Here is a 24,836-nt window from a genome sequence, read left to right as displayed (position 1 = left end):
CTTTCCAGCCCTCTCTAAGCGATTTAGAGAGTCAGCCTCTTGCCATCAACTATCTGGGTTCTCAATTTACCCATCTCAGAAGGATGGAAGGCTGAGTCCACTTGGAACCAGTCAGGATTGAACTGCTGGCAGTTGGCAGTTAGCCTGCAATACTGCATTCTAACCACTGTGTACCATGGAAGGAAGGAAGGAAGGAAGGAAGGGAGGGAGGGAGGGAGGGAGGGAGGCAGGCAGGCAGGCAGGCAGGCAGGCCGGCAGGCAGGCAGGCAGGCAGGCAAGCAGGCAGGCAGGAAGGAAGGAAGGAAGGGAGGGAGGGAGGGAGGGAGGGAGGGAGGGAGGGAGGCAGGCAGGCAGGAAGGCAGGCAGGCAGGCAGGCAGGCAGGCAGGCAGGCAGGCAGGAAGGAAGGAAGGAAGGAAGGAAGGAAGGAAGGAAGGAAGGAAGGAAGGAAGGGCAAAAGCCCTTAGACTTGTATACCGCTTCATGGTGCTTTCCAGCCCTCTCTAAGGGATTTAGAGAGTCAGCCTCTTGCCCCCAACCATCTGGGTCCTCATTTGACCCACAATGGAAGGATGGAAGGCTGAGTCAACCTTGAGCCTGTCAGGATCGAACTGCTGGCAGTCGGCAGAATTAGCCTGCAATACTGCATTTTTTTTCTTGTTTTGCCTAATCGGAAAATCACCCAGTTCAAGATTTTTTTGGGGTGTGTGTGTATTTTTGGAGGGGAAGATAACGTTTTGCAAATTAACGCTGCTATGGGGAACCTCTGTACCCCAAGGCAGTCTACCTCCCATCCCCAGGTTTGGGAAATTATAAACAAGTGGACTGCTAGCCTTGCGATAGCTACCCAGTTGAAAAGAGGTTTTAATTTAGCTTTCATTTAAAATAAATGGATCCATTTCATAAGTAATGAAACATTGCAAAGTTAATGGGGCTGACAAGCATTGGAAATAAAATACATGAATAAGGACAAGATGTTCCATAAATGCTTAGGTACTTCTTTTAAAGAAAGCAGCTATTACTTTCCACAGTAATAGCAAGAAAGAGAGAGAGAGAGAGAGAGAGAGGGAGAGGGAGAAGGGGAGAGAGAGGGAGGGAGGGAGGGAGGGAGGGAGGGAGGGAGAGAGAGAGAGAGAGAGAGAGAGAGAGAGAGAGAGAGAGAGAGAGATGAGACTGCCAGGCCGTAGATTCTCATTAAGGCCCTATGGAAACATAAATTAAATAAAGAGGAGGTGGTGATGTGCATGCATACTCTTTGAAAAAAAATCAACTGAAGCAAGGATTTTCGTGGCTGTAGCTAAATGATGCAATAAGGAAGTCCAAAAAATGTCAAGATGGAGGCCACAGATGACAACACACATCCCAATGGATTGGCTTGGATGGAGGAGCCGTCTGATGAAAGAAGGGCATAAAGAGAAGCATTTTTCTCCCAATTGGAAGATAATAATTGTATCTTAGGGTCGAATTCTGGAATCCTTAGCGCTCTCTGAGACTGGTTGTTGTTGTTGTTTTTACAGGCATTTTATTAGCCAACTGTGTAACGTCATCAGTTACAGATGAGAAAAATCAGATAATATATTGATGATGTTACCAAGTTGGGTAATGAAACGTTTGCAACACCCCACCCCCCAACCAAGCTCAGAGACCACCAAGGAACCCACAGTCCTCCTCCTCCTTGTATATAAGCAGAGAGCAAATCCACTCCCTTCTAGCACTGATGATGTTACCTAATTGGGTAATGAAACGTCTGCAAAAAACCCCCCACAAACTTAACCCTGAGCTACTAATATTCTCTTCTATTGGGGGAAAATGCAAGCAGACAACCAAGCTCAAACACCCCAGTGTATTTTCTCCCTTTCCCAAATACCCCCACGAACCTTTCCTTACAACCCGCCTCATCCATCTCCCTCTATCCCTGCCAGAATCAGGCTTGGAAAACGGCTTCCAGAATTCCCTTTGCCCTCCTTCCAAAACCTTGAGCTGCAAAACATTTAATTAAGGGGGGGGGAAGCCCCCCACCCACCCCAATGATTTTCCCTGGCTTGACTCATCTGTGGGTTGTGGGAGATTACCTGTAAAAAAAAAAAAGGAAACCCCTATTGGTGGAAAGTATGGGGAGGGCGAGGGGAGAGAAGCCATTGGATGAAATAAGGAGAAATTTCCTGACAAAGCGAACAATTCATCAGCGGAACGCCTTGACACCAGAATGCTCCAATATTGGAAGTTTTTTTTTAAAGAAAAGATTGGCCATATTCAGAAATGGAATATAGGGTTTCCTGCCTGAACAGCGGGTTGGACTAGATGACCTCCAAGGTCCCTTCCAATTCTGTGATTCTGTCCGGTTCTGGGGGGAAAAAAATAAATCCAATTCCCAACGCGCAAGACGTTGCACTCTGGACTTCGGGGCCGCCGCTCTCCAAGGGAGGGAGGGTGAGCAGAACCAGCCGCCGACCCCGACCCCCTCCCGACCCCCAGCGCCTGGAAGGGATGGAGGGGAGGGGAGGGGGGGTCAAGCCCGGCGTGGAAACCGATCGGTTTTAGGACCCGGCGAGGGAAGCGGCTTTTCCGCGCAAAAGCCAGAGACGGAGGGAGGCAGCCCGGAGAAGCCGCGGAGCCCCGGCTCGCCTCTCGCACCAGCCGCGCGCAGAGGCAGAAGACCCGGGAAAGGGCGGTGGGGCTGGGGGGAATCGGTTGCTGCATCCCAAGGACCCTTCCCCTCCAGCTCCGGGCGCGTGTGCATGTGCCTGTCTGCCTCTTGCACCCCCCCATCTCCCCCCCCCCTCTCTCTCTTTCTCTCTCTCTCCCCTCCCCGGGTGTGCAAGGTGCGCGTGCGTGCGTGCGGCTCTGCCTCTTTGCCTCTCGCCCGCTTTGCAACGATGCCTGCGCGCCCCCGGGCTGCAACCCGAGGAGACGACGATGGAGCCGCTGAAGAGGGGCGATCGCCGCCGCCGCCGCTCCTCCTCCTCTCCTCCTCCTCCCCCCTGGCAGGGGTCCCCGTCTCGTCTGCCTGCCGCCCTCGCCCTGCATCGCCTCGACCGCCCAGCCTCGGGAAGAACCCGGAGGGACCCTCGTGCGCCGCGGAGCTCCGGAGGGCGAGAGCCGAGCCTCTGCTGCACCCCGAGCCCGGCCAGCCTCTGCTGAGATCGCAGCCCCTTCCTCGCCTCCGGAGCCGCCGCCGCCGCCCCCTCCACCCCCGCCGTTCCCACCTTCCAGACAGGTGCGTCTGGGCAAAACCTGGGGGGACGGCTGCACCGGGCGGGCGCGCACCGTCGGAGTCGCAGCGCAGCCGGGGCAAGGGCGCGAGGAATTGGGTGGGTGGGCGGGCGTTGGAGGCACTACGACGACCCCAGCCCGGGCAGGAGCTTCCAGAGGAGGGAGGGGCGTGGAAGCGACGGCTCTGACAAAGGAGGCGAAGGTGCAAAGAGCTGGGATGGGGGAGGGGGAGGCGCTCAGGTACCTGGGGATGCGCGCCTGGGAGGGGTCCTATCCAGAGAACGTGGGGTGGGGGGGAGGTTATGCCTGCATGCAGACTATTCGGTCTATAGGTCCTGCAGTGATGGTGGGGTGGGAGGGGGCGGCGGGGTGGGGGAGGAATGCTTGCCACGGCCCAGCCTCCTCCTCCTCCCCCCCAAACCTCCCTCTCCCCCGGCTTGCAAAAGGTGATCGCGCCGTGCAAGGGAACGGGTGGAACGGGTGCGGGGGGAAGGAGGATGGGGGAGGCGCGGGAGAGGGTGGGGGCGGCGAAGGGAGGAGCGGTTGGCCAAGCCCAAGTGGCGTCGGGGCTTGGCAGCCTTGGGCACAAAGCGCGGCTGGAACAATAGAGCTGCTTCCACCGCCCGCCGTGCCCCCCCTCTCCTCCTCCTCCTCCTTCCCCACCTGCAGCGGCCAGAAAGGCAGGCCGGGCGAGCCCCCTCCCCTTTCCCCCTAGCGAGTCTGCAGCAAAGGGCGACTTGGGTGGGGTGCGGGGGGAGGGGAGATGTGGAGAGCCCCGTTTAGGGACGCGGCTTCCGAGAGCAAGGTCGGCGTGTTCTTTGTCTCCCCGCCCCGCGTGGACGGAAGTGTGAAGGCCGGGGAGGGTGGGTGGCTGGGTGCTGCCTGGGGTGGGATGGATCTTCTCTAAGAACCCACAAAAGCATCGGACGCTTCCACGCGCGAGGCTGGTCGCGGGAGTTTGGCTTTCTTTGATGGCCCGCGTGGCTCGCAACGGGCTCACCTGGGACTCCCTGTAGAAGGGATAACAATAGTATTCGTGTGCATACTTCCACCCGTGGACACGTGGCTTGGTCTTGCGAGAACCGCTTGGGGGGGGGCATCTGCAGGTGGCCAGAAAATGCCAGTGGGTATTAATGGGGGGGAGGGGGGGAGGAAGAAAGCCAGCCCTCTTCTTTTCTTTAGAAGTTCTTAAAATTAGGCTGCAAAAGGTCTTGCGTCTCTTCCAACACCAGCTGCTTGGAGTAAGTTGTTGTCTGCCAAACCATGGTTAACTGGACCACGGTTTCCAGGCTTAATCTCGGGACCTGGGCCCACACAACACCTTGAATAAGGAAGTTAAAGATCTAAAAGTTGCTTCTGAACAAGGAGAGATTCAACCTGGAAATAAGGAGGAATGTTCTGACCGTGAGAACCATCTACCACCTTGCCTTCAGAAGTTGCGGGAGCTTTCAGGAAGAGACTGGACTGCCATCTGTCAGAAATGGTGTAGGGTCTCCTGCTTGGGTGGGGAGGGGGGTTGGACTAGATGATCTACTAGGTCCCTTCCAACTCTGTTAATCTGCTCTGTCCAGGGGAGGAAGATTTGCTAGTTTTAACCTTGGTTAGGCCTTCTTCTTCTTCTTCTTCTTCTTCTTCTTCTTCTTCTTCTTCTTCTTCTTCTTCTTCTTCTTCTCTTCTTCTTCTTCTTCTTCTTCTTCTTCTTTCTTCTTCTTCTTCTTCTTCTTCTTCTTCTTCTTCTTCTCTTCTTCTTCTTCTTCTTCTTCTTCTTCTTCTTCTTCTTCTTCTTCTTCTTCTTCTTCTTCTTCTTCTTCTTCTTCTTCTTCTTCCTCCTCTTCCTCTTCCTCTTCCTCTTCCTCTTCCTCCTCCTCCCCCTCCTCCTCCCTCTCCCCTCCTCCTCCTGGTTTGGATACTGTGCAAATATATCGGGTGTTGCTATGCAAACTTTAAAAATTCCATAGGAGGGTTAAACATGTTATCTGGACCTAAACAATTTAAGGCCCAAACTGCCCAGTTTCATTGTAGCCTGGCATCTCGGTCAAACCTAGTCTGGAGATCAGGGTTTGGCTTGGAGAGAGGCAAGATTTGGCTTGTCTCTCTCGTTATGTAAATGCTCTCAAACAGTCATGGTTAAATAAGGGCCAGTGTTGTGCCACACAGTGGACTAAAATGTGACACGTTTGTGGCTCATTTAATATACAGGCAGTCCTCAACTGACGGACTTCCATTTTAGTGATTGTCCAAAGTTGCGACGGCCCTGGGGGGGAAAAAAGCGACTTTAGGACCGTTTTTCACACGTCCAACCATGGCAGTATCCCCAGGGTTCCATGATCCAAATCCAGACCCTTGGCAACTGGCTCGTATTTACGACGATCACGTGAACCCCTTTTGCGACCTTCGGACAAGCAGAGTCAGTGGGGAAACCAACATTCACTTTACAACCCGGTTACTAACTTCATGCAGCTTCTAAGGAACCCCCAAGGTGCATCTGTTGTAACTTCAAATGGTCACTAACTTGAGGAGTCCTGAACTGACGACCGCAGTAGACTGCAACGATTTCTGTTGCTAAGCGAGGACCGTTGTTTAGCGGAGTTTGGCTGCATTTTACAACTTTTCTCAATGCAATTTTTGAGTGAACCCCTGCACTGTCTTCTAGCGCTTCAGGGGCTACCATAGAGAAAAGGGTGGGAGGGTCGATTTATTCTCCAAAGCACCCGAAGGCAGGATAAAGAAGTCAAGGATGGAAATGACTCAAGGAGAGAAGCAACCTAGAACTAAGGAGAAATTTCCTCACCGTGAAAACTATTGATCAGTGGAACAGCTCACCTTCAGAAGTTGTGGGTGCTCCGTCACTGGAGGTTTTTTTTTTAAAAAAAATAGACTGGGAAACCCCTTGGCCAAGGTGTCCTGCCTTGGGCAAAAGGTTGGGCTGGAAGACCTCCAAGAAGAAGGAGAAGAAGGAGAGGGAGAAGAACACCTAACCAAGGTTAAAACTAGCAAATCTTCCTCTCCTGGACAGATCAGGTTAACAGAGTTGGAAGGGACCTTGGAGGTCATCTAGTCCAACCCCCCGCCCAAGCAGGAGACCTTACACCATTGCTGACAGATGGCAGTCCGGTCTCTTCTTGAAAGCCTCCAGGGATGAAGCTCCCACAACTTCTGAAGGCAACTTCTGTTCCATGGGTGGATGGTTCTCCCTGTCAGAAAGTTTCTCCTTATTCCTCCTTATTCTTTCCTTGATCAGTTTCCGTCCATTGTTCCTTGTCTGGCCTTCGGATGCTTTGGAAAACAGGTTGACCCCCCTCCTCTCCTCCCCCCACCTCAAATATTGGAAGACTGATCTCATGTCTCCCCTGAGTCTATATTCAGCTAGCTTCTTTGTTCCTCTTCCTGTTGACATCTTTGTTAGTTGCTAGAGGATAGAGGATAGGCTGAAAACACTGACCTTCCAAACTTCTTGCAGGAGACAAGTGTCACCCATTGCTTGCTTGCTTCCTTTCTTCCTTTCTTCCTTCCTTTATCTCTTTCTCTCTTTCTTCCTTTTCTTTCCTTCTTCCCTTCCTTTCCCTCCTTCCCTCCCTCTCCCTCTCCCTTCCTTCCTTCCTTTTCTTTCCTTCCTTTCTTCCTTACTCCCTTCCTTCCCCCTCCCTCCCTCTCTTCCTTCCTTCCTTCCTTTTCTTTTCTTCCTCCCTTCCTTTCCCTCCCTCCCTCTCTCTCTCTTCCTTCCTTCCTTTTCTTTCCTTCCTTTCTTCCTTACTCCCTTCCTTTCCTTCCCTCCCTCTCTCTTCCTTCCTTCCTTTCCTTCCTTTCCTTCCTTTCCTTCCTTTCTTCCTTACTCCCTTCCTTCCCCCTCCCTCCCTCTCTCTCTCTTCCTTCCTTCCTTTTCTTTCCTTACTCCCTTCCTTTCCCTCCCTCCCTCTCTCTCTTCCTTCCTTCCTACCTTCCTTTTCTTTCCTTCCTTCCTTCCTTTCCTCCCTCCCTCCCTCCCTCCCTCTCTCTTTCTTCATTCCTTCCTTTTCTTTACTTCCTTTCTTCCTTACTCCCTTCCTTTCCTTCCCTCCCTCCCTCCCTCCCTCTCTTTTCTTTCTTTCTCCAGATTTTAGGAGCATCTTGTATTAAGCCTTGTTTGTTTGTATTTGACTGGGATGCATAACAGCAGGAGATCTGCCGATGGCCCCTGGAATGCCAGCAACAGTTTGCAGAGGATCAAATTCCATTTATTCCAACAACAAGCCACAATCTTTTGTCTGGTTTTTCCCACCGGGAAAGGAAGGGTCTGTCAGCATTTTCCCACAGACACTCCAGGTGGGGTTGGCCCAGAATGGTTCCCCAAATCAAGGTTTACGGACGGCACCCAAAAAACTGGTGTCCCGTAACCTACTCAGCCGCCACACTAGCCAAGTTGATTTTAACCCGACATCTTATGCAAACTCAGCCATCGTTTGTGCCCGAGACAAAATCGATCTTCGGTTGTCTGGATGCTATAAAGGAGCAATTTTTCTTTCTCATTTTTTAATGCCTTCTCATCGCTTTCAGGGCCGTGTTTTCTCCCTAATCCTTATTTTTTGCCCTATCATCTTTCAAAGATTGCTCCTAGCTGCCTGGCAGGTGGGAATGTTGTACAGGAATTATACACATTGGAGGGGAATAAATTAGAGAAGCTGATTTAAATTGTGGTTGTTTATAACTTAAATCACAGGCAGTTCTCAGTGTATGACTACCAATGGAGCTCAAGAGTTCCGGTGCTAAGCAAGACAGTTTGAGGTTTGCCCCATTTTAATGAACTTTCTTGCCATCGCTACTAAATGAATCATTCCAGCTATTAAGTTACTAAAACGATTTAAGTTTACAGATACAGATTAACAGAGTTGGAAGGGACCTTGTAGGTCATCTAGTCCAACCCCCCAGCCCCCCGGCCAAGCAGGAGGCTCTACACTATTTCTGACAGTCTCTTCTTGAGTCTAACTTTCCCTTTGACTCAGAAGGACGCCAAAGGTATGACCCTCAACCTTTCAACCATCATAAAGTAGGAGTCAGCTGCCAAGCGGCCGAATTTTGATCACATGACCGCGAGGATGTTGCCATGGCAATGGTTGTGTGCAAAATGGTCGCGTCACTTTTTTTTCCAGTCCCGTTGTGGCTCCAAACGGTCACTAAATTGAACTGTTGTAAGTCGAGGACTTATCAGCCACCCCCAGAGGCTGATCTCTCTCTCTCAGCATTTCAAGGTAAGTCAGATCAGTAAATAGACTCCTCAGGGATTAAACTGGAACTTTATTGATTTAGATCAGTATTTCTGAAATTTGGCCGCTTTAAGATGTTTGGACTTCAGTTCCCAGAATTCCCCAGCCAGGGAATTAATTTCCTTTGCCTAGAAGGGCAATTGTCCACCCACGGTGGGGTTCGCCAATCTCCAAACCCAGCCCAGAGAAGGGACTTCATGCTTCTGTGTGGTACAGAGCTTGAAAATAGGTTACACAAGCCATGGTTCATTTCATCCTCCTCCTCCTCCTCTTTTAACGACCCCCATCATCCCTTGCGGGGTGGAGTCTGGGCAACTGAATGGAGCTAGCAGAGTGTTTTAGTGGCCGGATGTCCTTCCTGTTGCCAGTGTGGAGTTTTGTTCAGCAGATTAACCTGTTATCTGTAAACTGAAATGGTGTTAGTAACCTCATTGGGCCCAGAGAGAGAAATATCTGCCTCTACACCTAGTATCGAATTCACAGCCTCCTGAGTTGTGAGGTGAGAGCTCCATCTCTAGGCCACCACAACCACGCCACAAGCCATGGTTCAATTCACAGCTGAAAAATATTTTCACTGGTTATCTTAACCTGGAAAAGTTGGGTTCCTCTTAAAAGGAAATGGGTTGGAAGGCAAGTTTACAGGTTCTGCAGCACCAGCATCAGTTCCTGGTCCAAGAAGACTGGCTTTTCCCCAGCCAGTGAATTAATTCCCTTTGCCTTGAAGTTGCACCTTATGATTCCTTGACTCTTGATGAACGTATCTTTTCTTTTATGGACACAGAGAGCATTTGCACCAAGACAAATTCCTTGTGTGTCCAATCACACTTGGCCAATAAAGAATTCTCTTCTGTTCTATTCTATTCTATTCTATTCTATTCTATTCTATTCTATTCTATTCTATTCTATTCTATTCTATTCTCTATCCTCCTCCTCCTCCTCCTCCTCCTCCTCCTCCTCCTCCTCCTCCTCCTCCTCCTCCTCCTCCTCCTCCCTCCTCCTCCTCCTCCTCCTCCTCCTCCTCCTCTCTTCTTCTTCTTCTTCTTCTTCTTCTTCTTCTTCTTCTTCTTCTTCTTCTTCTTCTTCTTCTTCTTCTTCTTCTTCTTCTTCTTCTTCTTCTTCTTCTTCTTCTTCTTCTTCTTCTTCTTCTTCTTCTTCTTCTTCTTCTCTTGACTCTTGAGGAATGTATCTTTTCTTTTATGTACACTGAGAGCATTTGCACCAAGACAAATTCCTTGTGTGTCCTGTCACACTTGGCCAATAAAGAATTCTATTCTATTCTATTCTATTCTATTCTATTCTATTCTGTTCTGTTCTGTTCTGTTCTATTCTATTCTATTCTATTCTATTCTATTCTATTCTATTCTATTCTATTCTATTCTATTCTATTCTATTCTATTCTATCTATTCCTTGTGGGGGCTTACAGCTCAGTTGGATGCTGGTTTTACAAGGGTCAGTCAGAAATACCCTGTTTCTAATGTTATGGCTGAAATTGTGTGACCAGTTTATAGGTGGTCCTCAACTTACAACCATTTCTTTAATTTAAAGTTGCAACGGCACTGAAAAAAAAATCTGATTTTTCACACGTACAACCACTGCAGCATCTCCATGGTCACGCGATCAAAATTCAAATGCTCGGCAACTGGCTCATATTTACGATGGTCTCAGTGTCATGGGGTCACCTGACCCCCTTTTTGCGACTTGATAAGCAAAGTTGGGGGGCGGGGGGCAGAACCCAGATTCACTTAACCATTTACTAATTTAATGACGGCGGCGATTCACTTAAAAACCGTGGCAAGAAGTAGGTCATAAAATGGGCAAAACTTGCGTAGCAACGGGCCCTGCTTAACAATGGAAATGTTGGGCTTGATACATCGAGGGAGACCCCTGCAGATGCCTTTTTTTCTAGAGTTGTGGCGGAAATTGTGCGACCAATGTATTGTATCCGTTGTGTAGGGCACAGGGAGTAAGAGGATTTTCTCAAAGACAGGCTGAGATTTTTGGGCAATTGCTTCTTGGTGTTTCACCAAGCAGGCAAGATTTTTTTTAAAAAGTCAGTTCTCACACGGTGTGTTAATATCGATCATATCTGCATTTGGATGCTGCATCCAGCTGGCTGAAAAAAATCCTTCTTTTTAAACAATTATTATTTGCTCTTTTTATACTTTAAATATTTTGTTGCCATGGGCCCTGACCATGGGAAACCCCTCCCCCCCCCAAGGCTTCAATCAAGATTTAAATCATAACATTGGTGTAGGGGTCTCCTGCTTGGGTGGGGTTGGACTAGATGACCTGCATGGTCCCTCCCAACTTTGTTGTACAAAGCCCTGTGATGACTTTGCAATGAGCTTTTACCACTTAATATTCCTTTTGTAGGGAAAGCAGGATATTCTTTAAAAACATGCATGGTTTTAAATGCTCGGAAGATAAATCTGGGGAAGCTTATTTAGCGTTGCAGATTAGCATTAAATCTGTGCGGGGAAGGGAGAGAATGCACACCCAAATAACTAATATTCTGCATGGACACCTCCCTCGGCCTGTTCAGTTTTACAACACCCTTGTAAAATAGACTAATGTCATCTCTGCAATGCATGTTAGGAGTAAAGAGACTTAGTTGCTCATATCCAGCCTTTCTCTGGCCACTTTCCCAACCAGGCACTGCTCTGACACATCCTTAGTTAACAAAATGCAGCAAACCCATGGCAGCGTGGCGAGGAATTTAAGGAACTGTAGTCCCAACCCACACAACTGCACAATAGCAAGGAGGAGGCAGCTAATTTAGATTACATATTAACAGAGTTGGAAGGGACTCTGTAGGTCATCTAGTCTAACCCCTTCCCCCCCCCCCAGCCCAAGCGGGAGACCCTATATCATTTCTGACAAATGGCAGTCCAGTCTCTTCTTGAAAGCCCACATCGCTATAAATAAATCATATGACATGGTTTAGGAACATAAAAAGTTTTTTGGAGCACGGAATCAGTTGGCTGAGCTTAAACATGAACACGGGTTTCTAGATTCTAGGAACTAGGTAATTCCTTCCTTCCAAAAGTGGAGGAAGGACCTTAATTGATGGATCAGTGATTGCATGCAAAAAGGTGGTGGGGCTAAAGAAAAAGTGGGTGTGGCCAAATGAAAGTGGGTGGGGCCAGAGAAGAAGCCAGCAAATCAACTTTCTCATTCATTACACCAAAGTTGGGGGACTCATGGTATGTTTGGCATAACTTCCTCCGCTACATGAGGTCTACTGTCCTTGTTCTGAAGGTCAACACTCTTCTTTCAAGAATAGGCCAGGTGATGCTCCAAACCAGCAAACCACACCACAACAACAGCCACATTAATTTGCTTCCATTCTCTAACTGTAGTTACATTTAAACAAGGTTCTGCCTTAGGCCCAGTACTCTTCGATATCTTCATTAACGACTTAGATGAGGGAATAGAAGGGGAACTTACCAAATTTGCAGATGATACTAAACTGGCAGGAACAGCCAACAGCCTTAGAAGATAGGTTCAAATTCCAGATGGATCTTGACAGACTTGAACACTGGGCCGTATCTAACAAAATGAAATGGAATATAGAGAAAAGTCCTACACTTAGGCAAGAAAAACCAAAAATACCCATATAGACTGGGTGAAACCAGGCTCAATAGCAGTAAGTGTGAGAGCGATCTTGGAATCTTAGTGGACAACCAGCTAAATATGAGCCAGCCGTCTGCAGCAGCAGCCAAAAAAGCCAATGCAATCTTAAGTTACATTGACAGAGGGATACAATCAAGATCAAGGGAGGTACTAATACCACTCCATAAAGCCTTAGTAAGAACACACCTACAATATTGCATCCAGTTTTGGTCACTACACTATAAAAATATGTTAAGACTCTAGAAAAAGTACAGAGAAGAGCAACCAGGATGATTAGGGGACTGGAGGCTAAAAAAATATGAAGAACGGTTATAGGAACTGGGCCTGGCTAGTCTAGTGAAGAGAAGGGCCAGAGGAGACAGGATAGCAGTCTTCCAATATCTGAGGGGCTGCCCCAAAGAAGAGGGGGGTCAACCTGTTTTCCAAAGCACCTGAAGGCCAGTCAAGGAACAATGGATGGAAACTGGTCAAGGAGAGATTCAACCTGAAAATAAGGAGGAATTTTCCAATAGTGAGAACCATCAACCAATGGAACAGAAGTTGCCCTTGGAAGTTGTGGAAGCTTTCAAGAAGAGACTGGACTGCCATTCATTAGAAATGGTGTAAGGTCTCCTGCTTGGGTGGGGGGCTGGACTAGATGACCTCCAAGATTCCTTCCAACTCTGTTAATCTGTAATCTGTTAATTAAGGCTAACATGATTACCCTTTGTGGATTTAATTTGTTTCCCTCTGCCACATTAAACATTCACTTTCAGTGGGCACTTTCAGAAAGGTTCCAATTGTCCACCTGTGCTCTGTAGGCTGTTTATGCCTTGGTCTTAGACTATGGTCAAAGGGAGACTCCTTGAGTCAAGGTCAAACTCCTAGCAGCTTCATCAAAAGATCTGTGGAGTTTCCTGGGCATTAATGCCGAGGTGATTTCCCATTGTCTTCTTTTGAGGATTTTCATTCTGTGCTTCCCTTTCTAGCCTGCAGCCGTAGGATCTCCTGGTAATCCCACCAGGTGGAATGCAGCACAGCTTTCTGGAGATCAGCCAAGATCTTTACGATGCTGCTATTAGCTGAGGGCAAGAGCCATAGCTAGTCGGTCTTAAACAGAAGGGAAAAAAAGAGAGGCTAAACCGTATGATGGTTTGGAACCCAGCCCATTATCTGATGGAAATTGCCGGTGTGAAATAATGCTCTGATTTGTTAAAAAAAAGAAAAAGCTTTATTCGAAATATTATAAACGACGTTCTTCGAACTCCTCACCCTTCTTCCTCCTCCTGACCAAACTCCACTGCATGATTGTGATAATAATAGTCCAATTGCTGATAATGTGCTGCCTTTTAGGACACCTAAATCAACCACGCTGCTTTGCCTAACACTAAATATAATCTCACTCCGATGACGTGCGTGGCGTTCAATCTTCCTTTTACAATTCAAGGTCTGAAGATCTAAAGACCTCCCATTCATCTCTCCCCTGGCTATACAATCACAGCTGGAGCTTCCCAGTTCTAGGGAATGACACCCATTTATTCACGTAACCGACTAGAAGTCGGTGCTAAAGTCTCCTGTTGTTTATGCCTGTCCTCGAGGTTATTCCAGGCAGGACCTCACACTGTCCCACAGACATTTCACAGGCCCAGGAAAACGAAATGCTAGAAAGCTTAGAAGGAGCCCGCAACCGCATGCCGCAAATTGGAGGAAGAACAAGTAATGAGTGAGAAGATCGACAACTGTCAGGGCTGTATTTATACACTCCATTAAGCAGGGATGGGATTCTATTCTATTCTATTCTATTCCTATTCCTATTCCTATTCCTATTCCTATTCCTATTCCTATTCCTATTCCTATTCCTATTCCTATTCCTATTCCTATTCCTATTCTATTCTATTCTATTCTATTCTATTCTATTCTATTCTATTCTATTTTATTCTATTCTACTCTACTCTACTCTACTCTACTCTACTCTACTCTACTCCAACCCCCAGCCCAAGGAGACCCTACACCAGGGTCCCCAACCACGGTCCGCGGACCGGCACGTCCCGGAACAAGTCCTACCGGGCCGCTGGTTGCTGAGGCGCCGCCATCTTTTTGATGAAAAAGTGCTTCCGGTGAGCTTTTCGGTAGAAAGCTCACCGGAAGCACTTTTTCATCAAAAAGATGGCGCCAGCGCTCCGGTGAGCTTTTCCGGTACTTTTTCATCAAAAAGATGGCGGCGCCCAGCTGATGCCGGGTACCGGGCAGCGGCGCCCAGCTGATGCCGGTACCGGCCGCGGCATAAAAAAGGTTGGGGATCACTGCCCTACACCATTTCTGACAGATGGCAGTCCAGTCTCTTCTTGAAAGCCTCCAGCAATGAAGCTCCCACAACTTCTGAAGGCAACTTCTGTTCCATGGGTTGATTGTTCTCACTGTCAAAAAATTCCTCCTTATTTCCAGGTTGAATTTCTCCTTGTTCAGTTTCCATCCATTATTCCTTGTCTGGCCTTTGGGTGCCTTGGGGAATAGCTTGACCCCTTCCTCCTCTCTGTGGCAGCTCCTCCAATTTTGGAAGACCGCTATCCTGTCTCCTCTGATCCTTCTCTTCCCTAGACTAGCCATGCCCAGTTCCTGCAACCTTTCTTTATGTGTTTTAGTCTCCAGTCCCCCTAATCATCCTGGTCTCTCTTCTCTGCACTTTTGCTAGAGTCTCAACATCTTTTTTATAGTGCAGTGACCAAAACTGGATGCAGTACTCTAGGTGTGGCCTTTCTAAGGCTTTATAGAGTGGTATTAGTACCTCGCTTGATCTTGATTGTCATCAAATGGCCACCTACATATTCTCTACACCAGAGGCCGATCAACAAAAGAATGAAAACATTTCTACCCAGTGAACTGAGAGATAAAAGGAATCCAAAATATGAAGCTACTTAGCTGTCAAGAATGGTTTATTGAAAGAGAAATTTTTATCCCAATCCTACCACTGACACACACACTGGCATTCAACAAACCATGGCTTAGCAAAGAGGACCTCAGTCCCCACCCACAAATCTTTCATCTCTCTCTCTCTCTCTCTCTCTAAATCTGCAAGTTGATCCTTCAGATAAGTTATTTTCAGAAATGTGAATTCTTTTGTATTTACCGATTGTGAAGCCTCTCTATTTTACCTTTGGGCTATTTAAAGAAACCCAGTACAGTTTAGGCAGAAAATAATAGACAGGGATAACAGGGATTAGCCGAAAAGAAAAGGACAAAAACAGGGATGGGAAGAAACAGCACCACATAATAAAAAGCCACAATTCCAGAGCCGATAAATTCCTCATAAAGTCTTCCCACAGAAATAAAGGAGAAAGGTTTCCACCTCACTTCTCTGTGGAGACCTTTTGCTGCTCCCATTCGATGGACCAAAGCCACATCTGCAAAAATCTTGCTATTGTCAAGACTGAAATTGCTTCTTTCCAAAAGTGTTTCCTCACCCAAGGCAGGAGATGTTAAACCATCTTGGTCAAATAATTGTCCAGTCTTATTTTTCTTTAAAAAAGCTCCAGTGATGGAGCACCCACAAATCCGAGAAACAAACAGTTCCACAGATGAATTTGTTCTCAGTGTCAGAAAATTTCTCCTCCTAGGTTGGATCTCTCTTTAAGAAGCTTCATCCATTACTTACTGATCCCACCCTCAAGTGCTGTGGAGAATAAGTCAACCCTAGGGGTGGGATTCTACCGGTTCTGTCCGGCTCTGTAGAACCGGTAGCTCTGAAGAGCGGCAGACACCAAACCAGTTCTGTGTTTGCTGGTGTTTGGCTCACCTGCCTGCCTGGGCTCTTACCTGACCTTTATTTCCTGCTTTTTAAACCTCAGCTGCTTTGCGCGGCATAGCTGCGGTTGAAAAAGCAGGGAAAAAGTGCTTTTTCAAATGCTGCACACCCGCGCGCAGCGCTTATCAGCTGTCCAGGCAGCAAGCTGACGATGTTTCACATGCGCGCAAAACGTAAATCACCGAACCAGTAGTTATACCAGTCAGATCCCACCCCTGGTCAACCCCTTCTTCTTGTGAAAGCCCCTCAAGCAGTGGTGGGACTCAAATTTTTTTACTCCCAGTTCTTGGTGGGTGTGGTGTGGCTTGGCAGGCGTGGCTTGGTGGGCGTGGCAGGGGAAGGATACTGCAAAATCCCCACTCCCTCCCCACCCCACTAACCTGCTTTCCAGCTCCGTTCTCCTGTGCAGGGCAACCAAAGAAGACCCAGCCGACCAGCAGGGACTCAATGGGAGGCAGAGAATAGATGGGGTTGGTGGGGCCAGTCAGAGGTGGGATTTGCCGGTTATCCGAACTACTCAAAATTTCCGCTACTGGTTCTCCAGAACTGGTCAGAACCTTCTGAATGCCACCTCTTCCCTCAAGTACTGGAAGACAGCTATCATGCCACACCTAATCGTTGAGAACAATAAACCAATAGAACAGAAGTTGCCTTCAGAAGTTGTGGGAGCTTCATCCCTGGAGGCTTTCAAGAAGAGATTGGACTGCCTTCTGTCAGAAATGGTGTAGGGTCTCCTGCTTGGGTGGAGGGGTTGGACTAGATGACCTACAAGGTCCCTTCCAACTCTGCTATTCTATATTCAGTGGAACAGCTTGCCTTTGGAAGTGGTGGGAGCTTCATCCCTGGAAGCTTTCAAGAAGAGACTGGACTGCCTTCTGTCAGAAATGGTGTAGGGTCTCCTGCTTGGGTGGGGGTTTGGATGATATGACCTACAAGGTCCCTTCCAACGCTGTTAATCTGACCTGATCCCTAGCTCCCTTAACCAGTCATCATACAGTGTAGCCTCCAGATCCCTGGTCAACTTTGTTGCCCTTCTCTGCACACTTTCTCTGGCTTCAGCATCCTTTTTGTATCACGGGCGAATAAAACTGGATGCAGTATTGCAAGTGTGGCCTGACCAGTGTGGTATATAGAGCCACACCATCACTTCCTGTGACCTTGGTGCTATCTTCTATTGATGTAGCCTAGGACTGTGTTGGCCATTTTGGCAGCTTAGTGGGGCTTGCCCAGGTAGACCAGGCAGGGCAGAAGACCAGATGAGTTAACTCTACTTTATTGCAAAGCTGCATTCATAGGATTTTGCAAGTCTGAAAATACCAATCTCCCACTGTCTCTTTTTTACAGCCTGAGAAGTTAAGGGCATATCTTTTTCTAAATTTCTTTCTCTGCATAAATGCAGCCGAGGGCTCGGATTGTTCCCTAGGCAGCATCTCTTCTCTCCTCCCTCCGTCTCCCAAGGTCATTTACTTATACCATTACAGGGTAGCACCCTGTGGCCTGAACTCAATTCTCCTGCACAATTTTTGAGCCTGTCTAGATAAGCTCACCACCACCAAAAAAAAAAAAAAACACCCTGTAATTCAGGGGCTTCTATAAATATCAGAAGTGGGAAAACAAATGTGTCAAAAGATTCTGCAGAGGCTGAAATGCTTTTCTTTCAAAGAAACCATTAACTCCCACCAATTCAGGAGGGGGGGCTTTCCCCTCTTCCTGAGAGATGTTGGGGTTCACCAGCCACACCTGCAGTTTTTATAGGCTTAGGGGGGGGAAAATACCCCACCCTCTGCCCTTCAAGCTAAAACACAATACAACACAATTGTCCATCTCTGCTTTAAGTCATAGTTGGCTGGTTTTACCGAACACACATTAATGCAGGGTGTATAAATCATATTGTTTTTGGATCAAGACCAGAGAGGGGAATCAGACCATTCGTTTTAAGGGTTAGGTTAGGCGTAGCCCACTGCAGTGCTCAGACAAGGGGATTGGGCCCAAGAATAAAACACCAACTCTCATTTTCCTGGGGATAAAAATTGTGTGTAATCTATGCATTTGCTTCATTAGATGGTCACCCTCAAGGATGGACACACCTTAAATCTATTTCTTTTTTTATGATTTTCTGAGATAGATAGATGATAGATAGGTAGAAAGATAGAAAGATGATAGATAGGTAGAAAGATAGATTAGATAGATATAGATAGATGATAGATCAGACAGACAGACAGACAGACAGATAGATAGATAGATAGATAAATAAATAGATAAATAGATAGATGTGGTCTTTCCACAACCACCAAATGATTTTAATTTTCCAGTCATCATATGCTCGGTGCAAAGTCTCTCTGGAATGTATTTAGTTAGGAATTTATAGTTAGGAAATTAAATTAAGAAATACGAGCATTGAAGTTTTACTTGATTAATTGCCAGAGAAGAAAGTTGGGACCTATATTGACTTCCATTCAAAGCTTTGGACATTCTAGTTCAGAAAAATAAAACAAGGTGGAGTAAAGAATAAAAATGAAAACTTTTTTTTAAAAAAAAAAGCACATAAAAAAGCTTTGCCACATGATCCCCCTCCGAATTAAATTTCATTCATGCCTGTGTGAATCAGATGATTTCCTTCATATGTATTTCCATGCTAAAAGTCCACATCAAATTTAGGGTGCTTTTGAAAAACAGTCGAGCCTGGCATTTTTCCCGAAAACTTGAATGACATTTCGGAACACTCTTATTTTTTACTTATTTACTTTGTACGCAAACTCTATAACTCGGTGTATAACATTGTATACGAAGTATCACTCAATATTGTACAGACCATTGTCAAAGGGGTAACTGAAGCTGAACAAATACGCCTCCAAGTCCGCTAAAAAGCATATATTGGAAAGGAATATAAATATTCTGGAAATGGATTTCACAGACCCCAGACTATACCACTTCTGAAAATCTGTGGGACATCTGGAATGTACAGGGCGTACAAGACTAACTGATAATTCTTTCTCAGCTAGAAAGATTCTGCAAGGAAGAGAAAGGGGAAATCTAAAAACAAAAAGAGAATAAGCTGTCCAGTGGCACAGGGATGCTCATGGCATAGGGGTTGCAGCTGAGAGAATGAATGCTCAAACCGTAGTACAATGAACGATTGAGGTACCTGGGTATGTCTGGTCAAACGAAGAGAAGGACTAGGGGCGATATAGCAATAGCGCTTAGACTTATATACCACTTCACGGTGCTTTACAGCCCCCCCCTCTAAGCGGTTTACAGAGTCAGCCTATTTGCCTCCAACAATCTGGCTCCTCATGTGACCCACCTCGGAAGAAGGGAACCTTGAGCCTGGTGAGATTCGAACTGCCAAATTGCAGGCAGATGGCAGGCAGCAGAAGTGGCCTGCAGTACTGCACTCTAACCACTGCACCACCGCGGCTCATTCAATAATAGCAAGGTAATGGTAACAATAACAGCAAGAGGGAGGAAGAAAAAGTGGAATTCGCAAGAGCAAGAGCACATAGACTTATATACCGCTTCACAGTCCTTTTTACAGCCTTCTCTAAGCGGTTTACTAGTCAGCCTCTTGCCCTCAATAATTTGAGTCCTCATTTTACTGACCTCAGAAGGATGGAAGGCTGGGTCAACCTTGAGCCTGGTGAGATTCGAACTGCCAAATTGCAGGCAGACGGCAGTCAGCAGAAGTAGCCTGCAGTACTGCACTCTTACCACTGCGCCACCGCGGCTCATGATATGATAGCAATCCTCCAACACTGAGGGGCTGTCAGAGAAAAGAAGGGATCAACCTATTCTCCAAAGCACCAGAAGGCTAGAAGAAGACAAGAAGCAATGGATAGAAACTAAATAAGGAAAGAAGCAACCTAGAACTAAGAAGGAAGTTCCTAACAGGGAGGACAATCAAACAGTGGGATGTAGGTTCTCTTATTGCTGGAGGTTTTGAAGAAGACAGCCATTTGTCCAGAATGATATAGGATCTCCTGCTGAAGCAGGGCGATTGGATTAGAAGACCTCCAAGGTTGCTTTCAACTCTATTATTCCATGTTCTATAATTTTTAACTGACTACAAAAAACACTTTGGAAGCTGTTATTTTTGTCAAAGGAGGTGTTACCAAATGATGACTGGAAAGGTGTCCAAATTTTAGCACCTCCAGCATTCACCGTCTCTTTATTTTTATTCTGTAAACAATTTCCCATAATTAGCCATTAAGCATTAAGATTTGCAGAAAGATCGTATTTAAGATTGTACCACACTGAAGGTTGCATCAGCTTCTGTTCGCCGAGGGATTCCTTGAAAAATAGGGATTCGTTGTAAAGAGCTCTTAAACTTTTGCAAGCAACTGCAGTTTTCATCTAAAAAAAGATGTTGAGACTCTGGAAAGAGTGCAGAGAAGAACAATAAAAGTGATCAGGGGACAGGAGGCTAAAATATATAAAGAATGGCTGCTGGAACTGGGCATGGCTAGTCTAGTGAAGAGAAGGACCAGGGGAGACATGATAGCAGTCTTCCAGTATCTCAGGGGCTGCCCCAAAGAAGAGGGAGTCAAGCTATTATCCAAAGCACCTGAAGGCAGGACAAGAAGCAACGGGTGGAAACTAATCAAGGAGAGAAGCAACTTAGAACTAAGGAGACATTTCCTGACAGTGAGAACAATCAATCAGTGTGAACGGATTTGTTCAGAGGTTGTGGGTGCTCCATCATTGGAAGCTGTTAAGAAGAGATCGGTCAGCCATTTGTCTGGAAAAATATAGTCTCCTCCTTTTGTAGATGGTTGGACTAGAAGACCTCCAAGGTCCCTTCCAACTCTGCTATTGCGTTATTCTGTTACTCGTTCTTCAGCAGCCTGGATCAATATTTCTTATTAATAGATAGATAGATAGATAGATAGATAGATAGATAGATAGATAGATAGACAGTCAGACATATGACATGTTATAGATAGATAGATGATAGAGATAGATTAGATGATAGATAGATAGATAGATAGATAGATAGATAGATAGATAGATAGATAGATGAATGATAAAATTCTTTATTGGCCAAGTATGACTGGGCACAGAAGGAATTTGTCTTGGTGCAAATGCTCTCTGTGTACATTAAAGAAAAGATACATTCGTCAAGAGTCAAGAATCATAAGGTGCAACATTTAATAATAGTCATGGGGTACAATAAGCAATCAAATCATACTAGGAAGCAGTGAATATAAATTGTAAGGATTCAAGCGACAAAGTTACAGTCATACGGTCACAAGTGGGAGGGGATGGGTGATAAGGAGTGATGAGAAGGTTAATAGTAATAGTAATGCAGACTTTGTAAATAGTTGGACAGTGTTGGGGGAATTATTTGTTTAGCAGAGTGATGGCATACAGGGTAAAACTGTCCTTGTGTCTAGTTGTTCTGTGTGCGTTGCTCTATAGTGTCGTTTTGAGGGTAGGAGTTGAAACAGTTTATGTCCAGGATGTGAGGGGGGTCTGCAGATATTTTCACGGCCCTCTTTTTGATTTGTGTAGTATACAGGTCCTCAATGGAAGGCAGGTGGGTAGTAATTGTTTTTTTTCTGCAGTCCTAATTGCTCTCTGAAGTCAGTGCCTTGTTGGTATTAAGATACCCTGTCCCTTCTTCCACCAATGATCCTTACTTCTGATCACAAAGAATATTAGGAAGGAAGGAAGGAAGGAAGGAAGGAAGGAAGGAAGGAAGGAAGGAAGGAAGGAAGGAAGGAAGGAAGGAAGGAAGGAAGGAAGGAAGGAAAAGAGAAACTACTATTCATTGCAGATGTTCATTTGCTAATTTAAAGATACAGGGAGATGTCCAAAAATGACTGAAGTGCTGAACAGCTTAAAAAGAAAAGACAATCTGTGTGACAGCCTATTGAGATAACTAACATTTGATGGGTAGCTTCAAACTGGCTTCAGTTCTTTAAGCCTGGATGAGTGGACAGTCCTTTAAGTAAAAAATCACCTTGAAATACAAGGATTGCAGGCATTTGGATAAAGGGGAAGAAGGAACCACTCTCCATTCTAGAAAATAGCTAGCCACACACGACTTCTTTCCCCAACTTTCAGGGGACTGCAACCTTAAACACTCAAAGAGCCATTTGGACCTGTTTCCCACAGAAAAGAAATCACCGGGAGGCTCAAAACCTGGGTGGGCATGGCCAACTCAACATCCCACCCAGTCACATGACACCCCACACTCCAGCCACACCTAACCAGGTTTTGTGGCTCCCGGTGTTTTCTGTGGGAAATGGACCTCTCTTTTCTCTATCTCTCCCTCCCTTTCATTTCTGTTTTTTGTGTTTTACCTTCTCAGGCCAGGGGAGGGGAGGGCGAGGGGCGGGGCCAGCCAGTGGTGGGATCACCCAACAGGGGAGCCACAGCAGAGGGCCCAAAGAGCTGCAGGAGGCTCCAGAGCTGCGGGGTCAACTCATAAAATATTTCTCTGGTCTTTTAGAGTTGCCAGCGGAAAGGAAGCGGGGGAGCAATGCAGCAGCTTGCAAAACTGAAACTGCATTCCATAAATGTTTTCAAAGGTAGTTTCTGGGCGACCAAAGTTTCTGCTGTGCAAATATTGGAGAGCATGATCAATGACTCTTGGCTATGGATGTCCCATTGGAGAATATGAATTATGATGCATCCAGGGTGAAGGGTGACAATGAATGATGTGTCTCAAGAGTTGGATACACCAGTGGTGGGATTCAAATTCTTTTGCTACCAGTTTGGTGGGCGTGCCTTGGTATGCGTGGAAGGGGAAGGATACCATAAAATCTCCATTCCCACCCCACCCCACTAACCTGCTTTCCAGCTCCGTTCTCCTGTGCAGGGCAACCAAAAAAGACCCAGATGATCTGCTGGGACTCAATGGGAGGAAAAGAATAGATGGGGGGCGGGGCCAATTAGAGGTGGTATTCTGAACTACTCAAAATTTCCGCTACCGGTTCTCTAAACTACTCAAAATTTCTGCTACCGGTTCTCTAAACTATGCAAAATTTCCGCTACCGGTTCTCTAAACTACTCAAAATTTCCTCTATCGATTCTCCAGAACTGGTCAGAACCTGCTGGATATCACCTCTGGATTACACCCAGGCAGCACGGGCATGTTTACTCCTAATACATCTTTAAGCTCTGAGTATCTGGCTAGAGACTCATGATTTATATGGGGGTAACTACCAGAGCCCTGACAGCTAGCTGACTATTACACATCATTCATCATTCATTCAACACATGGGTTGTTGCTGACACCTGGTCTAGGCCACCTTAAAGTGGGGTTGGGTAGTTCATGGTTCAATTATCCTAGCATCATGTGTGAATGGAAGACTCATTACAATAGCTTATTTCTGTTGGAAGACCAGACAGGCAATATTGGTTTTAAATCCACATAAATGGGTTGAACTGTAAAGCTCAGAAAATTACTTATAACCTTCCAGATGCTTCTGCTTAGAATCCCATCCACCAAGCTACCTTAGACTTTCTCCCAAATTGCAAGAAAGGCAATTCTTCCCAAGCAGGTTTTACTCTGAAGTAAATGCTTCTTGTTCCCAGGTAAGCCTGCAGAGAATTAATCATCCGTCCTTGCACAAAGGCAGATGATTAAGTCAGTACATTTTTTTGCACAATGTCTTCCTGTTTTAGATGATAAAAAACCCTAATTTAAGCAGCAGCGTTGACCTTTGAAACATGTAGGATAAAATGACTAAGAATAGGAAACAAGCTAATCCGTGGCTCCAGAATACAGGTAGCCCTCGACTTATGACAACAACAGAGTCCAAAATGGATGCTGCTAAGTGAGATATTGGTTAAGTGAGGTTAGCCCCATTTTATGACCTTTCTAAGCCACAATTGTTAAGTTAATCATTGCAGTTGGTAAGTTAGTCCCATGGTTGTTAAGCGAATCTGATTTCCCCTTTCACTTTGCTTTTCAGAAGGTCTCAAAAGGGGATCACACGATCCCAGCACCCTACAAATGTCATAAATATATAGGTTCTCCTGCTTCAGGAGGGGGCTGGACTAGAAGACCTCCAAGGTCCCTTCCAGTTTCTATTCTAATTCCAGTTCCAGTTCCAGTTCCAATTCCAATTCCAATTCCAATTTCTATTCTATTCTATTCTATTCTATTCTATTCTATTCTATTCTATTCTAATTCTATTCTAATCTATTTCCATTCCATTCTAATTCCATTCCAATTCTAATTCCATTCCATTCCAATTCCAATTCCAATTCCAATTCCATTCTAATTCTAATTCTAATTCTAATTCTAATTCTAATTCTAATTCTAATTCTAATTCTAATTCTAATTCTAATTCTAATTCTAATTCTAATTCTATTCTATTCTAATTCTATTCTAATCTAATTCCATTCTATTCCATTCCAATTCCAATTCCACTCTAATTCTATTCTATTCTATTCTATTCTATTCTATTCTATTCTATTCTATTCTATTCTATTCTATTCTATTTCCATTCTAATTCTATTCTATTCTAATTCCAGTCCAGTCCAATTCAAATTCCAATTCCAATTCTATTTAATTCCATTCCATTCCTATTCCTATTCTGTTGCCAATATTGAATTTTGATCACATGAACCTGGAGATGCTGCAATGGTCCTAAGTGTGAAGAATGATCACAAATCACTTTTTCCAGTGCCGTTGTAACTTTCAACGGTCACTAAACGAACTGTTGTAAGTCGAGGACTACCTGTATTCTCTAGTTTGGAGTTAGCCAGCAGTGAAGCATTCCACAGGTTAAATGGAAGCCATCCTGCCCTGCACATCTTCCTTATTCCGGCTGCATCGACAAGGTCACCGTGGCTGACTCTATTTGTGCAAGCTGTGGTTTCCCCCACCCTTCAAGCAGCTAACTATCTCATGTTTAATGCATTGGCTAAACTAGGTCATCATGTTAAGCCACCCTGTGGCTTGTTGGTTTTTTTTTTTTTTACTTTGCCTATTAGAGGGGTGCAGCCCAAAGCCGTTTA

The 24,836-nt window shown here is 46.0% G+C and overlaps 1 protein-coding gene across 2 annotated transcripts in view; it reads left to right on the top strand.

Moving 5' to 3' along the window:
* SBK1 (SH3 domain binding kinase 1) overlaps positions 1-24,836 on the top strand; it is a 71,011-nt gene that overhangs the window by 26,098 nt on the left and 20,077 nt on the right. The window contains exon 1 of one of the 2 annotated variants that reach the window (XM_087973225.1): positions 2,543-3,215. The exons of the other annotated variant lie outside the window; for it this stretch is intronic. Coding sequence (XP_087829351.1) covers positions 2,737-3,215 — 479 coding nt within the window. The 5' untranslated portion in view covers positions 2,543-2,736. Of the gene's footprint in view, positions 1-2,542; positions 3,216-24,836 lie in introns of those variants that run through there. 2 annotated transcript variants of the gene reach the window in all.

Source organism: Notechis scutatus, chromosome 12 (assembly GCF_049901735.1).
Source record: "Notechis scutatus isolate UNSWTSFEM ecotype Mainland chromosome 12, rNotScu1.2, whole genome shotgun sequence".
Taxonomy (NCBI): Eukaryota; Metazoa; Chordata; class Lepidosauria; order Squamata; family Elapidae; genus Notechis; species Notechis scutatus.
Note: the sequence above shows the minus strand (reverse complement) of the source record. Positions and strands in the feature narration are given on the sequence as shown.